This window comes from Aulonocara sp. 'chitande type north' Nkhata Bay, linkage group LG9, assembly GCF_057382095.1.
Source record: "Aulonocara sp. 'chitande type north' Nkhata Bay isolate Kocher_YH1m ecotype deep benthic linkage group LG9, A_spYH_male_GT1.1, whole genome shotgun sequence".
Lineage (NCBI taxonomy): Eukaryota > Metazoa > Chordata > Actinopteri > Cichliformes > Cichlidae > Aulonocara > Aulonocara sp. 'chitande type north' Nkhata Bay.
The window spans coordinates 17,833,627-17,854,132 of NC_141352.1; the positions used below are offsets into that span (position 1 = coordinate 17,833,627).

At 39.8% G+C, this 20,506-nt stretch overlaps 2 protein-coding genes across 2 annotated transcripts; one reads left to right on the top strand and one right to left on the bottom strand.

Moving 5' to 3' along the window:
- Position 1: 1 nt before the first annotated feature.
- Positions 2–13,510, bottom strand: cspp1a (centrosome and spindle pole associated protein 1a). Its single transcript, XM_086306180.1, has 29 exons — positions 12,771–13,510; positions 12,576–12,659; positions 12,359–12,456; positions 10,642–10,722; positions 10,138–10,239; positions 9,556–9,899; positions 9,361–9,438; positions 8,659–8,744; positions 8,461–8,557; positions 7,951–7,990; positions 7,410–7,738; positions 7,202–7,326; positions 6,529–6,616; positions 6,180–6,291; positions 5,940–6,090; positions 5,734–5,835; positions 5,565–5,623; positions 5,266–5,412; positions 5,051–5,191; positions 4,870–4,968; positions 4,727–4,784; positions 4,510–4,636; positions 3,599–3,723; positions 1,857–1,967; positions 1,748–1,782; positions 1,553–1,616; positions 955–1,034; positions 759–870; positions 2–539 (listed from the first exon to the last, which is right to left on the bottom strand). The coding sequence occupies exons 2-29, from the start codon at positions 12,619–12,621 to the stop codon at positions 412–414; spliced, it is 3,165 nt and encodes a 1,054-aa protein (XP_086162306.1). The 5' UTR covers positions 12,622–12,659; positions 12,771–13,510; the 3' UTR covers positions 2–411.
- Positions 13,511–13,787: 277 nt separating this feature from the next.
- Positions 13,788–19,165, top strand: cops5 (COP9 signalosome subunit 5). Its single transcript, XM_086306185.1, has 8 exons — positions 13,788–14,089; positions 14,345–14,579; positions 15,301–15,429; positions 15,835–15,900; positions 16,135–16,220; positions 16,361–16,472; positions 17,165–17,313; positions 18,859–19,165. The coding sequence occupies exons 1-8, from the start codon at positions 13,953–13,955 to the stop codon at positions 18,947–18,949; spliced, it is 1,005 nt and encodes a 334-aa protein (XP_086162311.1). The 5' UTR covers positions 13,788–13,952; the 3' UTR covers positions 18,950–19,165.
- Positions 19,166–20,506: the final 1,341 nt, after the last annotated feature.

Genomic DNA, 20,506 nt, shown 5'->3' on the forward strand with positions numbered 1-20,506 from the left:
ATCAGCCAGGACAACATTACAGTAACATTTTTATTGCTCAAAAACACCATGACTTTATTCATTAACTGAATCCCACCTTTACAAAATGCTAATGTGCTAAATGTAGAAGGTAAAGAGGAATTGGCCACAGTGAGTTTTGTATTAACTGTTTCTTCTGTGATCTAATAGTCATTAATGTTTTTACAGACTCTGGTCTCCAATGAGAGCAAATAGAAACAGCACACAAGTAAAGTGTAAGTCAGTAAAGCACTGCACAGGAAGGACATCAGTTCTCATGAGAACCCCCACCTGCATTTGCAGAAAAGGTGGCTGTGCATTTCCAGTTTAGAGAGCCACCAATGGGAGCTGTGCAATGCAGTGTTTAAGTCTGTGTGGAGCTCCCATCCGCCTGTTTATCCTGTTGCTACAGCCTCACTGCTTTACAGCGTCTGACGTTCCGGGCCGCAGCCACAGTTCCGTGGCAACAGTGTCCACAGAGACACGCCTCCCCATGGCAGAGCCCAGCGACGACATGTCCGCTTCATCACCGGGCAGCCAGTCTGTAGGGTACAGGGGCGTATCCATCACATTTTTTTTTTTCAGTGATACTAAAAAACGCTTAAAATTTGCACATGTTGCTAAAAGCCAACAAGTATATAAAGTGGCACGATTTTTATGTTTCACTAATTTATACGGTGTTTAAGATTAGCTCCCACTTGCTATACTAGTTATAAGCCTGATCATTTAAATGCTTCCTGTAGTGAATTCTTTCGTCTTACCTTTTACGCTGTGATCACCAGAGTGGGAGTCTGGCCTCGTAATGTGGCGTTTGTTCTGGTTGTTGTGACTGGGTACTGCTGGCAGATTATCACCCCCCTTGTCAGCCACCTCCTGTAAATATATACAGAGCTTTGATATCTTAATGATGGTGATCCTTTTGATCTTAGTAAAACACAAGATGCATATCAGACATACATCATAGTTAAGTGCCGTCCTCTCCTGGTGCTCTGCTGATGGTTGAAGGGATCTCTGCTCACGTGCCTCACCACTGTAACCTGACAAAAACCCAATTGCCATGTATCATTAATTGCAAATGTCTTTACAGCCAAACAGATGGTAGGGACCTAAACTTTATTCCGTTTATCCATGCATAATATGAAAATAGTGAGAAAACCCTGAGCTTCAAAAGTATTCAAAAGCCATCAGTCTTTTTTTCTCTAATGTACCAATTGCCTGTGCTCTGGGAGTCTGCTATCACCACCCTGCAGCTGGCGTAGTCACCTTGCAACTAGCACTGGCACCAGCTGCAACACAGACAGCTGGCTGGCACGCACCACAGTTAGCCTGGCAGAGAAACCAAGAGCTAAATTGGCCTGGCACACAGAGTGTCGTAGAAAGGTATTATGAGGTTGTATGTAGAGGACTTCCCAAACCGTGTCACCTTTATGTAAAACATCTGGTGCTTTTGGGATTTTTTTTCAAAGTCTATTTGGTCCCCAGTCATGTGAACACAAGAAGGGAAATAAATGAGAAAGACTGTTTTTACAGACGGACCATATTCTGCCAAACTCACCAATAAAAGAACTCTCTGATGGCAATATGGGGTTTCTGTGAGTGGCACGTCCAGGGTTCTTGATCTGGGAGGAGACACAAATGCAGACAGAAAACAATAAAATCTCTACAATTAAAATTAAGCCATGCAAGACTGAATTATCTGCCAGGGTGAAAGTGCAGAATATAGTTACTGTGTAATGTGCTGATCACTTACAGGATAATAATGACCTAGTTGACGGCCCAAGAAGTCTACAGAGGAAGACAGAAGGAGGAGTTAGAGGACAAACATTTGAGGTGAAACTGATTTGTATTTGCTCACTGACCATCTTCCTGTCTCCTCATTAGCCTGATTTTGTGCTGCTGAATGTCCAGACTTTGTGTGTCTGCGGGAGGGTCAGGGTACAGGGTTCGAACCTCCTCACGAGATGTCGTACCTGTAGGATAAAAGCAAGCTACGTCACATCAGGGATTGTTACTATAGGGCAGCTCTAGGCAAAGCAATTGACTAATAAATTAAATATTTGCATCAGTAAAAAAATAAACACAAAGCAAAAAAAGTGTTTAGTGAAGCCAAAAAACCCATCTAGTCCTTTATCCTCTTTTGTTGGTTTTACAGCTTGCAGCTCTGAGTGTGTTTCAAACTCCAGTTTGGGAACACATCCAGTCATTTCTTTGGTAGCTTACATGAGATTCACTGTACACATGGGCAAACTGTCCGTCACTGACCGAGGCCTCAAATGACCTCATGAGATTAAAGTTTTGGTTTAGATAAAGGGAGATAGAGCACCAGTTAAAAGTCTAAACCATTTGGTGTCCTCCACACTTACAAGAACAGCATGACCAAAGTGATTGTAAACAGAATAAACACTAACTTCCTCTATGTAGCTTAGTACTGAGAATAAAAGAAAAGCATTATTAGACGTATTTGTTCTTCTTCTTCTTCTTTCGGCAGCTCCCTTTAGAGGTCGCCACATTGGATCATCTGCCTCCATCTCCCCATTTCTAGCATCCTCCTATGTCACAGCAACCCCCTGCATGTCCTCCTTCACTTCATCCATGAATCTTTTCTGTGATCGTCTGCAAACATCATCATCCACAGAGACTTTTGCCTGATCTCATCTGTCAGCCTCTCTGTCACCAGTGAAACAAGAAGGGGCTCAGAGCCTATCTCTGATGTAATTTCACCCCCCAACTGTCACTCCCACTGCACACTTCACTATTGTCTTGTTGTCCTACATGCCCTGCACCACCATCACATACTTCTCCGCCCCTCAGGACTTCCTCATGCAGCACCAGAGTTCCTGTCTAGGCACCCTATGATATCCACAAAGAGTGCAACTCAATCAGTCCTTCTCTACACTTCTCCATCTTATTCCTCTGTAGTTACTCTCTTCACATCAACCCCGTTCTTTAAAAGTGGTACGGTTACACTTCATCTCCATTCCTCAGAAATCCCCTCACTCTCCAAGATTGTGTTAAACACTCTTGTTCAAAGGTCCACGGCCCTCGCTCCTAGACCTCTCGATGTCTCCCGTCTCCTTCCTCTTCAGAGTTGCCCTCACTTCCTCCTTGCTGATTCTCTGCACTTCCTGATTCTCTAACTCCATTTTCATCCACTTTCTGTCATTAACTTCATTCATGAGCTCCTCGAAGTACTCCTTCCATCTTCTCAACACACTCTCTTCACATTAGCACATTTCCACCTCTATACTTAATCACTCTAATCTGGTGGACATCTCTTCCAGCACAATTTCTCTGCCTAGTCATTCATTACAAGTCATGTTCTCCTTAGTGTCCAGCCTCACATACAACTCACTACAAGCCTTTTCCTTTGCCAGGGCCACCTCTCTCTTTGCTGTGCGCCTAGCCTTCCAGTACTCTTTTCTTCAGCTCTCCGACTATCCCACTTTTTCTTTGCCAGCCTCTTCCCGTGAATACATTCCTGAATCTATTATTATTTGTGCAATGAAAATTAAATCAGACTTACTTCAGGTTGGTACATTGTAAGAACAACAGTGGTTCAAAGAAGCATTAAAAGCTGTGTCAAAGCTGTGTCTTTTATTACCTCTGTGTTTAAGCTGGATGAACTCCCTGATGTTTTGCCTGTTAGCATGTGCATCAGCTGGAGAAGGACTCCTAGCTGAAGACAGGACAGCTTCTCTATGTGCAGATTCTCTATGTGGTCGTCTTCTACACATGAGCAAAGGAGGAAAATCCCAAATTAAACAGAACAACTACCTCTAATAACAAACAGATGTCTGTCTGAAAACGTAGCAGCAGTTCACTATGCCAAATGCTTTCTAGTTGTGCACAGTAACTATACCATTTAGCTCCACCTGCTGCACTGTCCCTGCAGTGACATAAATTAATTCTGCATTGCTATAAAACAATGAGGGCATTACGCTTGACCTGTACTTGCTGAATACATTCCAAAGCTTTTATGTTCCCTAAAGCGCTGGTCCTTCTGTGTGAGCAGTCTGTGACAAAAGAAAAGCCCAGAGACTGGCACCAGTTCAAAGGCATTTCTCAGATGATTTGCTGTAAACTTGAATACAAGCACAGATTAACAAGTGGCTTGTAAAACATTCCTGTAATTTAGCAGGGAGGGATGCAGTTACTCGACATATCGTGCTGGGCTTGGTAATAATGGGTTGAGAATATTCTAAATAGCAACATGGCTACTGTAGTGCTCCACAGCAATTCACTGAGGAAAGACATGGGTCACTTCATTTTTTCCAAGCACAGTAATACATACTTCACTACAAATATCAAATCAAGATCACACTTTAACAGCCCAGAGTTAGTATTGTGTCTTCACTTCACAACATCTGGGGGTTAATTGGGTTAAATTCAACATAGCAGCGTCTCTAAATGTCTTAATATTAGCCTGGCACAAAAGATAGAAATCCCTGTTATTTTGGGTCTGTTATACCTGCACACATCCCCCTGCTGTTCAGTGCTGCCTGACTGCAGTACCTGTTTACCAGATTGTAGTGGGTCTCGTGTGAATCCGTGCGACCCATCTGAACCTCCAGTTGTCGCTGCTCTTTCCTCAGATAACCACGGAGGGCTGACAGCTTTCTGATTACTTCCTGTTGATCATCTGAAGCATGACAGGGGAGTGAAGGCAGAGCAAGGATCAGAAAAATAAATGTTTATGATTTGCACGCACAGAGGTTAAGACAAATCTTACCCTGCTGGCTGGGAATTTCATCGGGTGGTCGGTGGTGCGGTGCTGACACTGAGCGATTCTGTGAATGCATGTTTTTTTATTATAGAGTTATCATAAAGGGTAAAATGTGAAAATATTTGCAATCTTTGCGATGAGTTACTCACAGTTCTGGATGACTGCTGGCTCAAAACAGAGGAGGGCCTATATGGCGCAAGATTTGCCAGCTTTTTCTGCAAGGTTGGGATAGGCGGAGAGGGCTGCCTCTGCAGGACAACAAGTAAAATGTCATTCTTTGACAAAGACACAGCGAGCTATAGCACTCCTGTCTTTTCGTGCTTACTGTACCTCATAATTCAACCGTGAGTCTTTCTCCACCCTGGTGGTCTGAGGTACCTTCTTAGTCTCTTTTTCCTGCATCACCACCTTTTCTTGCTTCTGGCGATGTGTTTCAGCTTCATGGATCCAGCCTTGGTTTTTCAGCTTATGCTGCAGAGAGTAGATAAAACTATAAAGAAGGAGAAATGATGAAGGACTCTTTATAAAAGAAACAAGCTCATCACCTCAGTCCTCCTTTTCTCTTTCCTTTGCTCCTCCTCATATTCCTCCTGTAAGCGTGCCCTCTGCATGGCGAGCCTCTTCTCTTCTTTCGCCTCCTCAATTCTAATCTGTTCTCTTTCCTCTTGCTGTTTTCTCTTGTTTTCCTCTATCTGTTTGAAATGCACAGTTACAGTTAATTTACAACTTTTTTAAAGTGTTGAGAATACAGGTTGCTGTAAGTCTAAAAGCATTTCATTTCATCCTGCAGTTCATCAGTACCCTCTCCTATCATCCATCTACAGACTGAGGCCCCGGGACCTACCTGCTGTTTCAGGGCTGCTCTGTAACTGTCCTGCTGTTGAAGTGTCTCATCCTTGAAACCTGTAAAAGGTGAAAACAATTTAAAACAGAAAAGACAGAAAGCCATAAGCTATAGATCTACAAAGCATATAAAATGCACAGCCACTGAAATATTAGGAAGATAACATTACCTGTTAGTCGATGGGAAATGGGAGAACTAGTTTCAGTGCCAGGAGTGGGCACAGGATTCCTATATGATGCCTCATTGATCCTGTGCATGTGATTCAGGTCACCTAAAGGCAGCAAAACATTCATTAAAACATGTTACATTAATATCTGTTGATCAAACACATTAAATTATCTGGCCTCCGGTGAACACCATTACAATAAAACTTACTAACAAGGTTGCCTTTTTGGTCTCTAATTGGAGCGCCTCCTCCTCCACTTCTCCCCCAGGGGTTGTATGCCCTCATCTCAGCCTGTATCTTGGCATTGAGTCGTGCTGTTTCTTCTTTCTCTAGTCTTCTGTGCTCCTCTCTTTCTTTAATCTGGGCCCCAGACACAATTTTCAAAGGATGAAACCATGACACCGCTATAACAGAACATGTGGTTTCTTCATGGAGCTATAACAATGTACCTGCTGTCTGAGTGTCTCTTGGTAGCTCAGTACACTCTCTCTCCTCTGCTTTGACTTTTCTGCATGAAGTTCTTCAAAAACCAGAGCAGATGCTCCATGTTGATGAGTTTCTCTGGAAGCAGACAGAGTAGCAAATGGCAAGGAGATATAAGTACAGAAGGTAGTGATAAGTATTCAGTTTGTGAAGACCCTCTTCCGGAAGAGAGAAAAGATCTACTGGGTTGCTGCTAGCAGAGATGAGGGCATTTAATGCAGCTTTACTGAATAAAATCTATATTAACATCAACATGCTGAAAAAATTAACATGTTTTACAAAAAAAACTCCAAAGGTGCTGGGAAGGTCACTGACTCATTTTGGCCACTGGATCTGAGAGGACGCATTCTCTGAGACAGAATCTTGGAATTCTCAGACTGCCGATTCCCCCCGGGCAGACCATCTGATGTAGAAAATACAAAAATATAAGATAAAGAATGCACACGATTCAAGAGCTTCATGAACTATCTGCTGCCACTGACTGCCACAAACAAAGCTCAAATAAAGAGCAGGAATTTGGCAGTAATATTAAAATAGAAAAGAAATAACTGTAACCAAACACACCACTCGCATATAGTATTATCATTAATGTTGCCTTCAGCTGTAGAAAAGGAGAAACAGTAACATTACTGTTTTCATGAATGTTGCTTTAAGCTTTTCTGAAGCTTAAAGCGACATTCATATGATTTGCATGGAGGTGACAGTTGCGTTAAGTGCAGCAGGTCATCTATCACAGTAAATGTAAGGGTTTATTTTAATTTTGTTAATAGGTTGTTGCAGTTTCTTTTTAATGTTGACTTTACACAAACTGGATAGCAACACGTTTTTCAACTCCAGCAATCTAAACATCACCACACTGAAATCAAACCAGTCGTTGTCTGCTTTAAAAACTGCTAGCAATAATCAACAACATAAGTCTAAAAAAAATGTGGATAAAAACAAGAAACATTTAGTAAATACATATTTGTGAAACAGATAGTTACATTACTTGGATTGTGAGGAAGATGAGGATCTAATGGATTCCTGGTTCCATAGTAGTAATAATCTGCATCATATGGAGTCTTGTAATTGTGAGGTACAATGGGAGGTAAAGGAGGAGCAACACTCGCAACCCTGAAACAGAGTTACCAACACTCCAGTGAGTGTATAGCAGGGCTGCTAATTTTATTCATTTAATCGAAGCAAATGTGAGCTACCTTGGGATGGTCACCTCTCCTAGGATGTTTGAGAAGTCTCTGTGGTAGTCCTCACTAAAATAGTCCAGTGAGGGGACACCTTGCGGTAATTCCATCCCATTTGAAGGCACAGTCTTCCCAGACAGTTGTCTGAGAGCTGTAATCAAGTCCACCTGGGACTTTCCTGGGGGGGCTCTCTCATCTGCATTCTCAGTGGGTTTGCCATTTTCAAGACTGGGATTTAGGTGCTTCCCTTCGGCCTCTAGATCTTTTCCTAGCTTGTGAAGAACATCCTGGCTCAGGCTGTTATAGTGACGATTCACAGACCCTAGCTGCTGTATTCGGTCAGGCTGGAACAGATTACGTGTGGTCCAGAACACAATCATCAAAGAAAGACAACATATATATCGAGGATAAGATTAGGTGGTACTTCTTTCAAGAAATTTCTCCAAGACTCCACAACCTATGAAAGTTATAATAACAAATCCAGACCTGACACAAACATTATGTTTCTGCTGTTTAAAGGTTTTGCTAGCCAGATCTTTTAATGCTATTCTCCTACCTCTTTCTCAGGGTCAACTCTCAGCTCAAGTCTTTTCTCCCTAAAGAGAAAAAAAGGACAGAACAACGTCACAGGCTTGATGTTGTTTTCTATGTCTTCTTTTTTATTCAGCTGCTCCCTTTAGGGGTCTCAACAACATGATCAACAGCCTCCATCTCACCCTATCCCTAGCATCCTCCTCTGTCACACCCCTCCGCATGTCCTCCTTCATGACATCCAGAAATCTTCTCTGTGGTCTTCTTTGTTTCCTCCTGCCTAGCAGCTTCATCTTCAACACCCTTCGTCCAATATATGTGCTATCCCTCCTCTCCACATGTCCAAACCATCTCATCCTTGCCCCCTCTAACTCTCATCACTTCTCTTCTTAACCTAGCTTCGACAGGTCTTTTCTAAGTTAAGAAGAGAGGTGACCAGCGATCAGTAGTTTGATTTCATGCTTTGTAGATCATAAGGGTTGAGCTAGCTTAAAGGACTCTGATGAAAATGATGATTTTGAGAATAAATACTTACTCCATCTTCTTCCTCTGCTTTTCAGCAATTTGTCTCAGTAACTCCTGCCTGTATTGTTCTTTCCTCATCTGAGTTGTCTCCTGCTCTTCTGTTATTCCTGCATCAAGACGTAGAGTCATTAAAATACTGCTTAAGTTCTGAAATATGACTTTAATTGATAAATTGCATTTATTATCTGTGTAGTAAGAATGTTTTTACCTATCAACAGTCCAGTAGCAAAATCAGCCTTATCCTTCCTGACAGCAGATCTTGCAGCCATCTTCATGCTGGCTGGCACTTGAACACTATTGAATACAGATACACAAACAGAACGGGACTCTCCATAAGAGTCACCCAATTACTGACAGCATGTAAGGGTAACATCACTGCAATAACTTCCTCTTTAAGCCACACCCAGCTACGATTTTATGTCACACAGTGGCTGCAGAGCTTTGAGGGCTATAACTCAGAGACAGAGAGCAAAGGCTTGTGCTTCATCAATCCAGCTCTTCTGATAAACTCTAGGGTGAGCAATTTTTTGCCTGGAAAAGGGCCAAGGCTCACTCTCTATCACAGCACCTCATGTTACCAGGTTACTGAATGTAGTTCAGGAACAATGAAATGCAACAGCAGGCAAAAGTGTTGAAGAGCAATAACTGAATATGGCAGCAGATACCAGTATAATCAATTATGGTACTGATGGTATTGATTCTGAAAATTTATGAGACTTTCCAGGGGGATGTTGTTGGCCGCCCTTGTCTATATGTGACCACTGTTTCATCATCATAAATCACATTGCTGCAAAACCTTTTGCCCAGGGCAAAGCATTTATGAGCTAACATTATTGCTAGTGTACAGTTAGGAGCTGAGATCATTAACAGCTTTCTAGAAGCAGGGGTCAAAAAACATAAACTTGCTTACTCAGACTTCCAAATTGTGTCATTGGTCTTCTGATGAGAAACTGTAGGAGCCGCTGTCTCCTTTATGTCCTGAGAAGCCCTGCCATAGAAACAGACAGGACAGTGAAATTTGGCAGAGGAGCAATCTGATCTCATTTATATGGTAACGGATGAAACTACCAGTAATTCAAATCATTTTCCAGAAAAAAAAGGATACTTCTTCACTCTGCACTCTTGCGCTGTCATCTCCTCTTTGTACCCAGGCTCTTGAGTGTGCCTGTCGTTCCTCCTCCTGTATCTCAAATCAAACTCATCCCCTCTGTCTGTGTTTAGCTCGTCTTCAGAGCTGTAGGGCTCTGCTCCGAAGATTTGCCAGCGTCTTCGCCACCTCTGAACTGGACTCCTGATTTCTCCATCGTTGAACACCTCGGTCAGAGTGGAAGCATCTTTCCTCTCATTGTGACTGGGGACTATGTTTGTGTGGGTATGTTTGTGAGGGGATGACAGGGGAGAGGCTGGGGGAGAAATTTTCAAGCCATCTGAAGCGTGAATCTGTCCAGGCTGAAAATGAAAATGTGAGGAAGAAATTCAATGTGAAAAAAGATTTACTTTGTAACAGAGTGCTTTTCGTTATTTGTCTTTCAAGTACTCAGTGAGCTGTATCTACCTGATAAATGGAGAAGCATTTCTACTGATAGAGAATCCTTTAAAGTGTGCTATAAAAATTGCATGGATTATTGCACCAAACACACTAGCGTTATTGTGCACGATCTGCCTATTGAGTCATCAGTCTTCTTACCTTGGGACTGACAGAAGACGTTCTCCTCTTTACCGTTCTGATTTGAGCTTGTTCTTGGAGGAAGAGGTTGTATTCTTTATTTCTCTCCTCTCTCAGTTTTTCCTGCAAGAGAAAAAACAAAAAGTCAGAGTCAAGCAGCCACACCGCTCAGTTAAGCTCATGTGACACTTAGAATTTAAGGAAATACAAAACTTAAAGAATACCATCTTCTATCAAAAGAAGATACATATTTCTGCTTGCACACATTCGAGTGACGATGAGGTTAAGGCTATATTTTTTGCCTCAATATTTCAAAAATGCTTGCATCAATACTTATCAACATTCAGCTTGTCGTGCACATATAGACGCCTGAAATCCCTCTTAACTTTTGTTTTTAAGTTCACGGTCTTATATAAAGAAAATCAGTTGCCATGAAGCGCGCAGCACTGTGCAGTCAGCAGTTTGTATCAGTTCTAGCTGAAGAGCTAAAGCTCTACTTTGATGACTGAATGAATGCAGGCACACCTTTACAGATATCCTCTCATCAATCGGTAGTGACACTCCATCAAGTTGTTGTTGAGGCTCTTTACTTTTCAGATCCGTTTTCTGCAGGAAGAATAAGAGATTTGCTGTGTGTACGCAAATGCAACACAGAGGCAACTTAGTTAAACACAGACATAAACTCACCAGCCACTTTGCTAGGTAAACCTTTTCAGCTGCTCATTAATGCAAATACAAAATCAGCCAATCACATGGCGGCAGCTCAGTGCATTTGGGCATGTAGACAGGGTGAAGACGATCAGCTGAAGCTCAAATCAAGCATCAGAATGGGGAAGAAAGGTGATCTAAGCTACTTGAATGTGGCATAGTTGCCGGTGACAGATGGACTGGTCTGAGTATTTCAGAAACTGCTGATCTACTGGGTCAGTCTGAATCCAGGGAGCAGTAGTTCTCTGGGTGAACATGTCTTGTTGATGCCAGAGGTGAGATAAGGGAAGAATAGCAATGATTGCTTCAAACTGATAGGAAGCAAACAGTAACTCAAATAACCCTTTGTTACAACCAAGGTATGCAGAAGACCATGTGAACCTTGAAGTAGATAAGCTAAAGCAGATAGTGGTGGTGTAATGGTGTGTGGGATGTTTTCTTGGCAGACTTTGGGCCCTTTAGTACCAACTGATGATACTACGTATATACAGCCTACGTGAGTATTGTTGCTGACCATGGCCATCATTGTATGACCATGAGTATCCATCGTCCGATAGCTGATTTCAGCAGGAAAACACTCCACCATGTCATAAGGCAAAATCTTGTTCAATCTATGCCATTTAGATTGCCAAAATGGTTCTAATGTGGCGTTAGGAAGGTATACCTAATAAAGTGGCTGGTGAATGTATTTTCGTAACGATTTCTGATATGTCATTCCAGATAACAAGTTCCCGTGTTCCAGACAATTTTAAGATTAGGATTTAAGATTTATTAAGTCTTAAATGTAACACTAATAAAAAGGAAATGTCTAAAATGCACATTTAGGTGTTTTATTCCATTCTGTCAATTGGATATGTATGCAAATTAGCACATATTTAATCTATGTTAATCGGACACCAATTTTTTTTTTTAATAATTCAGCATAAGCTTCAAAAAACTTGCAATACATAAAATTATTATCTTAATATAAGTAATCAGCTGTTGAAATTTCATTGTGACTGTGATTCATTGTGCTTTTCCTTCTACAGTGAGCTACAAATTGTCACTTCGGTGGCACTTACATAAAGCAAAGATTTCCAGTTTTATCTAACTTGATGTTCTGACTTTAGGTTAATTATTTTTCATATAATGTTTAGTCTACTATTTAACAATTTATTACAACAGTGAATGAAAATAACTCAGTAAAAGGTTTATACTCTAATGCCTTTGTGTGGTGCTCTGTTGTTTATTTCTCTTTTTTTATATTGAGATTGCTTTTTTTTTTTTTTTTTTTTTAAATTGTGCATCTTTTACCTCACTAAGCCAGTTTGTCTTGGCATATTTTTTAAATTTTATTTTAATAAGCTATTCTGATTTATTTAAGACCTTTTCTTATAGGTTATATATAATTATATGCCTGATGTAACAGTAAATTCCTATTGTTTTGGCTAAATGAACTATATATTATTTTATCTATACATGTTCAGATTTTTATTTTATTTATTTATTTATTTATTTATTTATTAAGTTATTTATTTATTTTGCGTCGTCACACCCTGGATATATAGTTTCTGTAGTCCAGCTGGAGCTCCCGCTGAAGTTTCTGCTTCTTCCTTTCATACTCGGTACCCAGCAGATGGCTTAAGCCAATACCTGGGAAATACGGCATACGGTATATAGAGTAGACTGTACAATAAAAACAGGAAACTATTCACTAAACACTACAGGCTTAAATAATGCAGCCAATTCACTACTACAGCCTTGTACAGTACCTCTGTCGGGATTGGGGTTTACTCCTAGAGCTGCTGCTGAAGTCATATTTACAGCATTGTGTAATTTGCACCATCTGACCCTGACTGTGGAGAAAAACTCGCTGAAACACCGATTTGTTTATTAAAAAGCAACATGTGATTAAAAGAATTCCTTTGTTTGTTTGTTTGTTTGCTTGTTTGTTTGTTTTTACTCACCGGTTGATTAGTTTACACCTATAAACGTTGCTTCGCAAGTCCTTGATCACATATGGCGGGGAGTTTTTTCTTCATGCTTCTCAAAAAAAAAAAACGTCCAATCGTGATACACAATACACCCAATAAGGCAAACACTGGACTTAATGTTTATATACCCCATAATGGGGTATATGAACATGCGCGTCTATTTTAAAGTTCGGATGTAACTCTGGCTAGACAAATAACAAGACCAAATAACACGATATATATCAATAATTCTTAAATTTCCACACACAGCTCAAACCTATCCGACCGATCTTTCACAGCGAGCCCAAAGCGTCATTCCGTTGCCATGGGCAACCATGACACAAACCTTCTCCTGGGAGAGGCTAGCAAACACATCTAACACAAACATTCTAGAAAAATATGTCTAATATAGTCCAAATGTTAAGTCTTTAATAACTCTGCAATATTTAACACTAGGATCTGAATTTTCTGTTTCTTTTTAATCGTCTTTAAACAACATAAAACCAGGCAAAGTTTATTAACAACATGTTAATAAACTTAACATACTGCTGTTGTCTAAAAATGATACCATCTAGCCTTACCCAGCAGCCCTTTAGGCTAATTAATAGCCCTTTAACTTACTAGCTACGGCCTTCCTCCAGAATAGTATTGCCTAATTATTGAATACTAGCTTCAGTTTTATTGACTCGTTAAATACTTCAGCTCCCAGTACAGTGCTGAGGCTCTAAGAAAAAAGCCCTGACAAATAGATGTAGGTACCTTTCTAAAAAGCGCCGCTAGATGTCAGTGCGTCCCCAGAAGTTAGTTTGACGTCGTCGCAGGACTAAACCATGGCTTCCGTCACAGGGGTAAATATATTCTAATAAGAGTAATAAATAAGATACAAATATGATTAATGCAATATCACCATATATCATTGCGTTGTAGTGTTAAGAGATGGCATATAACAAATAAACACATCAGTGGTAAATATGTGTAATATGAAAACGAACGTCCCCGTCGATTTCACTTTGTTGCGTTGGTATCGCTCACTGTCATGGCTCCTTGAGCGAGTGGCTATCAGCTCCTAAAACGTTATCAAAATCTTTGGGGGAGAAATACAGCACTTCTTCCCTTATTTAAAGAAAAAAATCGGGTTTTTTTACGGCTCGGGTTTTGCTTGGATACATTATTAACATGGCGGGGAGCAATACGGCTCAGAAAACATGGGAGCTGTCTAACAGCATGCAGGAAGTTCAGAGCATTGATGAAATTTACAAATATGACAAAAAGCAACAACAAGAAATCCTCGCTGCGAAACCATGGACGAAAGAGTGGGTGCAAAACAACATTGTGGTATTTAGGTTTCTGTCTAAGTATTTAAGTGATTGCTGAGCTGCCGTATTCGTATTAAATGGTGTTCGTTGGTAGTTTATTGTTGGAACATTAGTGGTAGCTTAGCTACAAACTAGCAAACCGGTCTTTATGTTAGTAGCAGTACAGCAAACTGGATGTGTATCTACAATATACGCACTGCTTAATATTATCTAACATCAATACAAATACATTTGTCATTGTTCACCTTTTAGTCACCACTACTTCAAGTACTGCAAAATCTCAGCTTTGGCCCTGTTGAAGATGGTAATGCATGCCAGATCTGGAGGAAACCTGGAGGTGATGGGCCTCATGCTGGGAAAGGTGGACGGTGAAACCATGATCATCATGGACAGCTTTGCTTTGCCCGTGGAGGGCACAGAGACCAGAGTTAACGCCCAGGCGGCAGCCTATGAATACATGGCTGCCTATATTGAAAATGCCAAACAGGTGGGACATTGACTTCCACGCACATAAAGAGCATCGTGTTTGAATTATGACTTAGAAAGAAGGAACCGAACTATAGCCTAAATAAAATCAGACTTGATTTCATCTGAGACATTAACTTAATACTTTCTGTGAATGTCACTGGCTTACAACCATTTTTTTTTTTTACTTAAGGAAGGGTGTTTCAGCTGCTTTAGAAAAATCTTTAACTTAATATCAATAAGATTTTTACAAACTATAAAGGGATTATTTGAAGCATTACTGTCTTTTGATAGTATTAATATTCTGATAACCATATATAACCACATTTGTCTGCCTTTTCCCATGCTGAGTATACGATTACTTACCTCTAACCTATTTTCAAGCACTTTATTGTAGTTAATGTTGAAACCCAAGAAGCAGGAATACAGTATAAATATATTATAAGGTTAATATGATTTGCACTCTTTTATATTATCTAGGAATAATAGTAAAGTTTTGTGTAAATTGTACTATGTTATGAGGTTTCTCCAGTCCCTGTTTAACATACACTATCCAATACTCTAATGAATTCAAGTGACTACACGAATGTGGAGATATTTTTTCTTAAAAGAAAAAGGAAAGATAGGAAAATGCTACTTTAGATAAGGATAAAAACTGCAAACTGTGTCAAATACAATCATGTTACTGACATCTTACACTGCCCTAAAGAAGATATGATTTTATATTATCTACAATTCCTCAGGTTGGCCGGCTGGAGAATGCGATAGGCTGGTACCACAGTCATCCAGGCTATGGATGCTGGCTCTCCGGCATAGATGTCAGCACCCAGATGCTCAACCAACAGTTTCAGGAGCCTTTTGTGGCTGTTGTGGTAAGATGGGAAATAGTAACCAGTTTTATTTTGAAGCTAATGGCTTTTTGTTTGTTTTTTTAACTGTGACTTCTACTTTCCCACTTTTCAAATGGAGCTTATCCCATATCCCACATCCCATTAATGTGGGTGTAACTGAGAAGGGGGGAAGATTACTGATGGATGAGTTGTAGATTTGCATGTAGTACTGATGAATATTTTGCTATTACAACCACATTTGCTATTTACACTTCATTTGGTTTAGCGGCGCTTAAATGCCAGGGGCGTCATGTAATTAAGTGTGTATTTTCAGCACACTGACAGCCCCAGTAAAAAGGCTCCTGGTGGCCACATTTGAGTAGTCCCTAGAGGTTTGTGTGACCCCTGACTCTGTTTTCCTGTTCTACTGTATCTTGCTTCCTATAGATTGATCCCACTCGGACTATTTCTGCAGGAAAAGTCAACCTCGGTGCCTTTAGAACCTACCCGAAGGTAAAGCAAAGACTTTAGCAGCAGTCCTCTTTGGTCTTTAGTAAAATCACAAAATATCTGTTTTTTCATTCTTCTTGTGCATAGCTGTATTTGATTATTTGAGACGTTTTTATATACTGATTTTATTGTTGTGTATTTGTTAAGAATATATTTATAATTTTTTTTCAGTCACTCTGTATTCTTAATTCCTTATTACTGTAGTAAGTACTTAGTATTTCCTTTTTGGATTTTTAGGGTTACAAACCCCCTGATGAGGGACCCTCAGAATATCAGACTATCCCCCTGAACAAGATTGAAGACTTTGGTGTACACTGTAAACAGTGAGTATTTATATTTGCTACAGTATTGTACCGGATCAAATACTTGTGTAGCATGTACCGTATCACACATTTTTTATTGTTTACTTTATTTTCAGTACTTGCATATGCGCTTCTTTTTTCTCTGTCGCTCTCCTTTTTAGGTATTACGCCTTGGAGGTTACTTACTTTAAGTCCTCCCTCGATAGAAAGCTCCTGGAACTCCTTTGGAATAAATATTGGGTTAATACCTTAAGTTCTTCAAGTCTCCTCACGGTATGTAGGGCATTTCAAAAATCAAAATGTTTGCTATTTGTTTGACATTTTGATTTATGGTTAATTATTACTCTATAACTCATTTAGACATGTGGTCACCAGCTTGTGATGTCATGATTTATTGCTGCTTATTAGCTAAGCGTCCGTGTTTGTTGATTTTAGTAATAAGCTGTACATGAACTTTTTTTCACAATGGAGATAAGTATTAAAGCTGGAGCCGACTCCATGATGCTCCTTTTCCCCCTTGCTGTTCGTTTGCCCCTCATGTAAATTTGCATTGTGGATGCAGGAACTCTGTCCTGAGCTTGACTAAACAGTCTAAATAGGCATCAGGCTTGTCCAAACAGTTGGTTTTTTGGCGTTTTGGATGAAGATGAATTGACTAGATGTCAAGAACGGGCTGCTTTATGGGTGACGGGCTTTGTCAGTTGCTACACTGTCACCCCAGCCAGGGGCCTCCCTTGTCATTGTGTTTTAATTACCTTTTCTACCATAAACACGGCCTCACCTTAAGCAAACCTTTCACTGACTTCTTTTCATTCACCACAACCCATAAAGTGTTCCTCTGGCTTTTTAGACATATTTGTTGCCATTCTGCAAAAAAAGAAAAAAAAAGGAAAATCTGTTATCAAGCTTTTAGTGGCAAATTGTGCATGAGTCAGTTTCTGTGTGTTTGTGTGTTGCATGGTCAGAACTCGGACTACACCACGGGCCAGGTGTTCGACCTGTCAGAGAAGCTGGAGCAGTCGGAGGCCCAGCTGGGCAGAGGCTGCTTCATGCTCGGATTAGACACACACGACAGAAAGTCTGAGGACAAACTGGCCAAAGCAACACGAGACAGGTGGGTTTTATTTTCGATAGAATGCTTTAGTAAAATTAAATGTCAGCTTAATTTATTTTGGGCACTGTAACTTAAGTATGATATAATATGACTGTAAATGTATAAATAATATCCCACTAGATGAATAAAGTGGTCAGTGGTGTTGCTTTCAATTATGTAATCATATTTTCTACTTGTGTGATATATATTATTTTTTCCACTGACCTTATAACTGGCTTGTTTTCTTTTATTTCGAGCAGTATTTTTATCACATCCTCAAATTAAATGTCAGTCTTTTTTAAATCTGGCATTGATTAGGTGTTAAGGACAGTAGTTTATTTTTGTGTTTGTTGCTAAATTAATCTAAAATTTGTTTCTTAATCAGACCAGTGTTGCTTAGCAGTAATAATTCAGTGCTTTAAGATACTTTTTAATCCGTTATTATGCAAACTGACCCCATTTGGCTATTTCAAATTTCTTGATATAGTTTCTAATAGAATCCAGCTCAGTAATGTCTTTATGAACTCCGCCAAGGTGGTCATGTTTTTGGGAGCATTTTCGTGTGTCATTCTTTCTGTGTGCAAACAGCTTCAAAATGTTTGAATTCATTTAGATAAACTTTGTTGGGGTGTAAGGTGGCATCATGGTAACAATCCATTAAGATTTTCCTTACATCCACTCAGGCCTTCAAGGTCAACTTAATGATTTATTGCCTGAAAATTGACAAAAAGCCTTATAACTTAGAAGCTATGATTCTTACAAGTGTGGTATAAAAAGCACCATATAAGGATTTAAAATATCATGTCATATTTGACCTCTGACCTCTCCTTCAGGGTCAATAGATTGATCTGAAGGTGATAATGATGCTATATAGAGAGATTTAAAACAGTTTCTTTCAGCAATTGTTTGTATTGACAACATAGAGGCATATTAGGAATGACATATAGAGTCTAAGTAACACGTTACTATATTATGAATTTGTTATGCACATTACAATAATAGGTTATAACTGTTTAAATACGTAATTTGAATACACAGAATATGTTAGAATAAGTATTTTTTAAAAACAAACTTCTGCTGAAAAACCTTTTTTTTTTCACTTTTTTATTATTAAATATTTAAACTAAACAATGAAGTAAATGCTACACTTGTACTATATCCACATGAATTTAAAAAACGGGTTTCATCAGGGCAAATAATGTTGATAGTGGTTTCAGTTTCAGTTTCATCTTTTAGTGGCTCTATAATGTAGTGGTTTAAACCTTCAGCTGTCAAGCTAAACATCCCCGGCTTCAGGATAGGACACAGGAAGGCCAAATCACACACGGCGAGCTACCTGCTGTGGCGACCCCTCGTGAATACGAGTGCAGTCGAAAGTAGCTTTAGTTTCAGTGATATCTGATACATACACCCACTACGAATGTCTGCAAACAGCAACGTTACCTTTAAAAAGTCTGCTGACACCACTTTAAATGTCATATCCCTTTATGCGGCATCTGTTTTCCTTTTCTTTTTTCCCCCCTGGATTAAATGCTGATCTTCATTTCTCTCTGTGGTTTATTTTAGCTGCAAGACAACCATAGAAGCGATTCATGGTCTGATGTCTCAAGTCATTAAGGACAAACTCTTCAATCAAATCAACACGTCTGGCAATTAAACCTCAGCCACAAGGCCATTTGAATTACACCTGGAAATGTGTTCTTGTGCATGCCCGGTGCTTACTGATTCATGGTGTATGTTTAACTGCTAAGAGTAGCATCATCTGTTATTTCTCTTGGGAGTGCTTTTCTATTCATTTTTCCTTCATGTAGGTAAGAATTAGAAGACACGTGCAAAAAATAAAACTTAAAAAAAGCAGCATTTTGTGTTTTTGTTTTTTTTTTGTTTCTTTGTTTCTTTGTTTTATATAAGGCAAAGTGTAGCTGGGACAGTGATCGGTTTCAGTGGAAGGTGGATTAGATGTACACTGCTGTCCAAATGTTTACTCTTTAATGCATAATATTATATTCTCAATGCCCAAGGCACGGCGGCATCTTTTCACACATAGCCCTGATTCAGCACAACATTTAAATAACACATCGGTGTGGTCACATTTAACGCTCAGTCTAACCTAGCACCAGTCAGTCATTCAAGTGGTGTAGCCTGTCATAGCATTACATAATGGAACAACAAACTACAGCTTCTGCTTAGGCTCAGCGGGAATCGACTGCCATGCGTGAGATGTCTCTGCGGAGTTGCTCCCAGCACAGTTTGGCCCTCGGTGGTATGCTGTGGCAGAGCGGCCAGCTCGTCAGGTTGTGGTGTGGCAGTGATGCAGGGCAGAAACAGAAGCCGTGCACACTGGGGTCCATTCACCCGACGCGCCTGCTCTCCATCGAAGCAGACACTCGCCGAGTCTGCCTTTCTTTCTTTTCCCTTTTTTTTTTTCCTGTTCCTTTGGCCTGGGGTTGTGTAATGTCTTTTTCTATGGTATTGTAATGGCTACATGTATATTTTTGATGTCATGTATTGCAGAGGAGAGAATCCCAGTGGGAGAGTGGAGGTGCCTGTTTTTTCTCATAAGCATGAGCTTTGGCACCACTTGCTATAATGATTTTACTTAACCATGATTTAACCCGTGTCTTAAAACTGAGAACTTTTGGTGTACTGGTTTACGAAGATGGAACTTATTAGATTAGATTTCATGAAGTTTAGGAATATGAAATCATTGAGTAAGGTTTTTGCAGTCAGTCTATTGACTAGTTTGTATTTTCGCCAAATATTTAAATGTATTACATGTCTGACTGTCAGTGCTGAGGAGGTATTTAAAATATGCACTTCTAAAATAGATTAACCTAATGTTTGGTCTTTCATGATTTAAGAAACATGTTGAACTTGTTGGATATGTAAATATTGTGATTATCACCAGATGGACATTTGTATGCATGACTAAAGCTGCAATAAGAACATTTATGTAAATTCTAATCAAGTCAAATTGTGGGCAGCCAAAAAAAATTAAACGATCCTTTTCAACAGATTTCTAATTCTGAAGTATGTTCCCGTTAGTACAAAAAGGTTTCTGCTTGCATGACTGTGAAAAAGAAACATCGTAAAATAAAATGATTTAAGAAGCGTTTTTAATGTATATGGCACTGCTTTGACAGATAGTTAAAAGCCTGCTGTTGTCCAATAGGCGGCATAGATCTAATGACCACACTAATCAGGAGATGGAAAG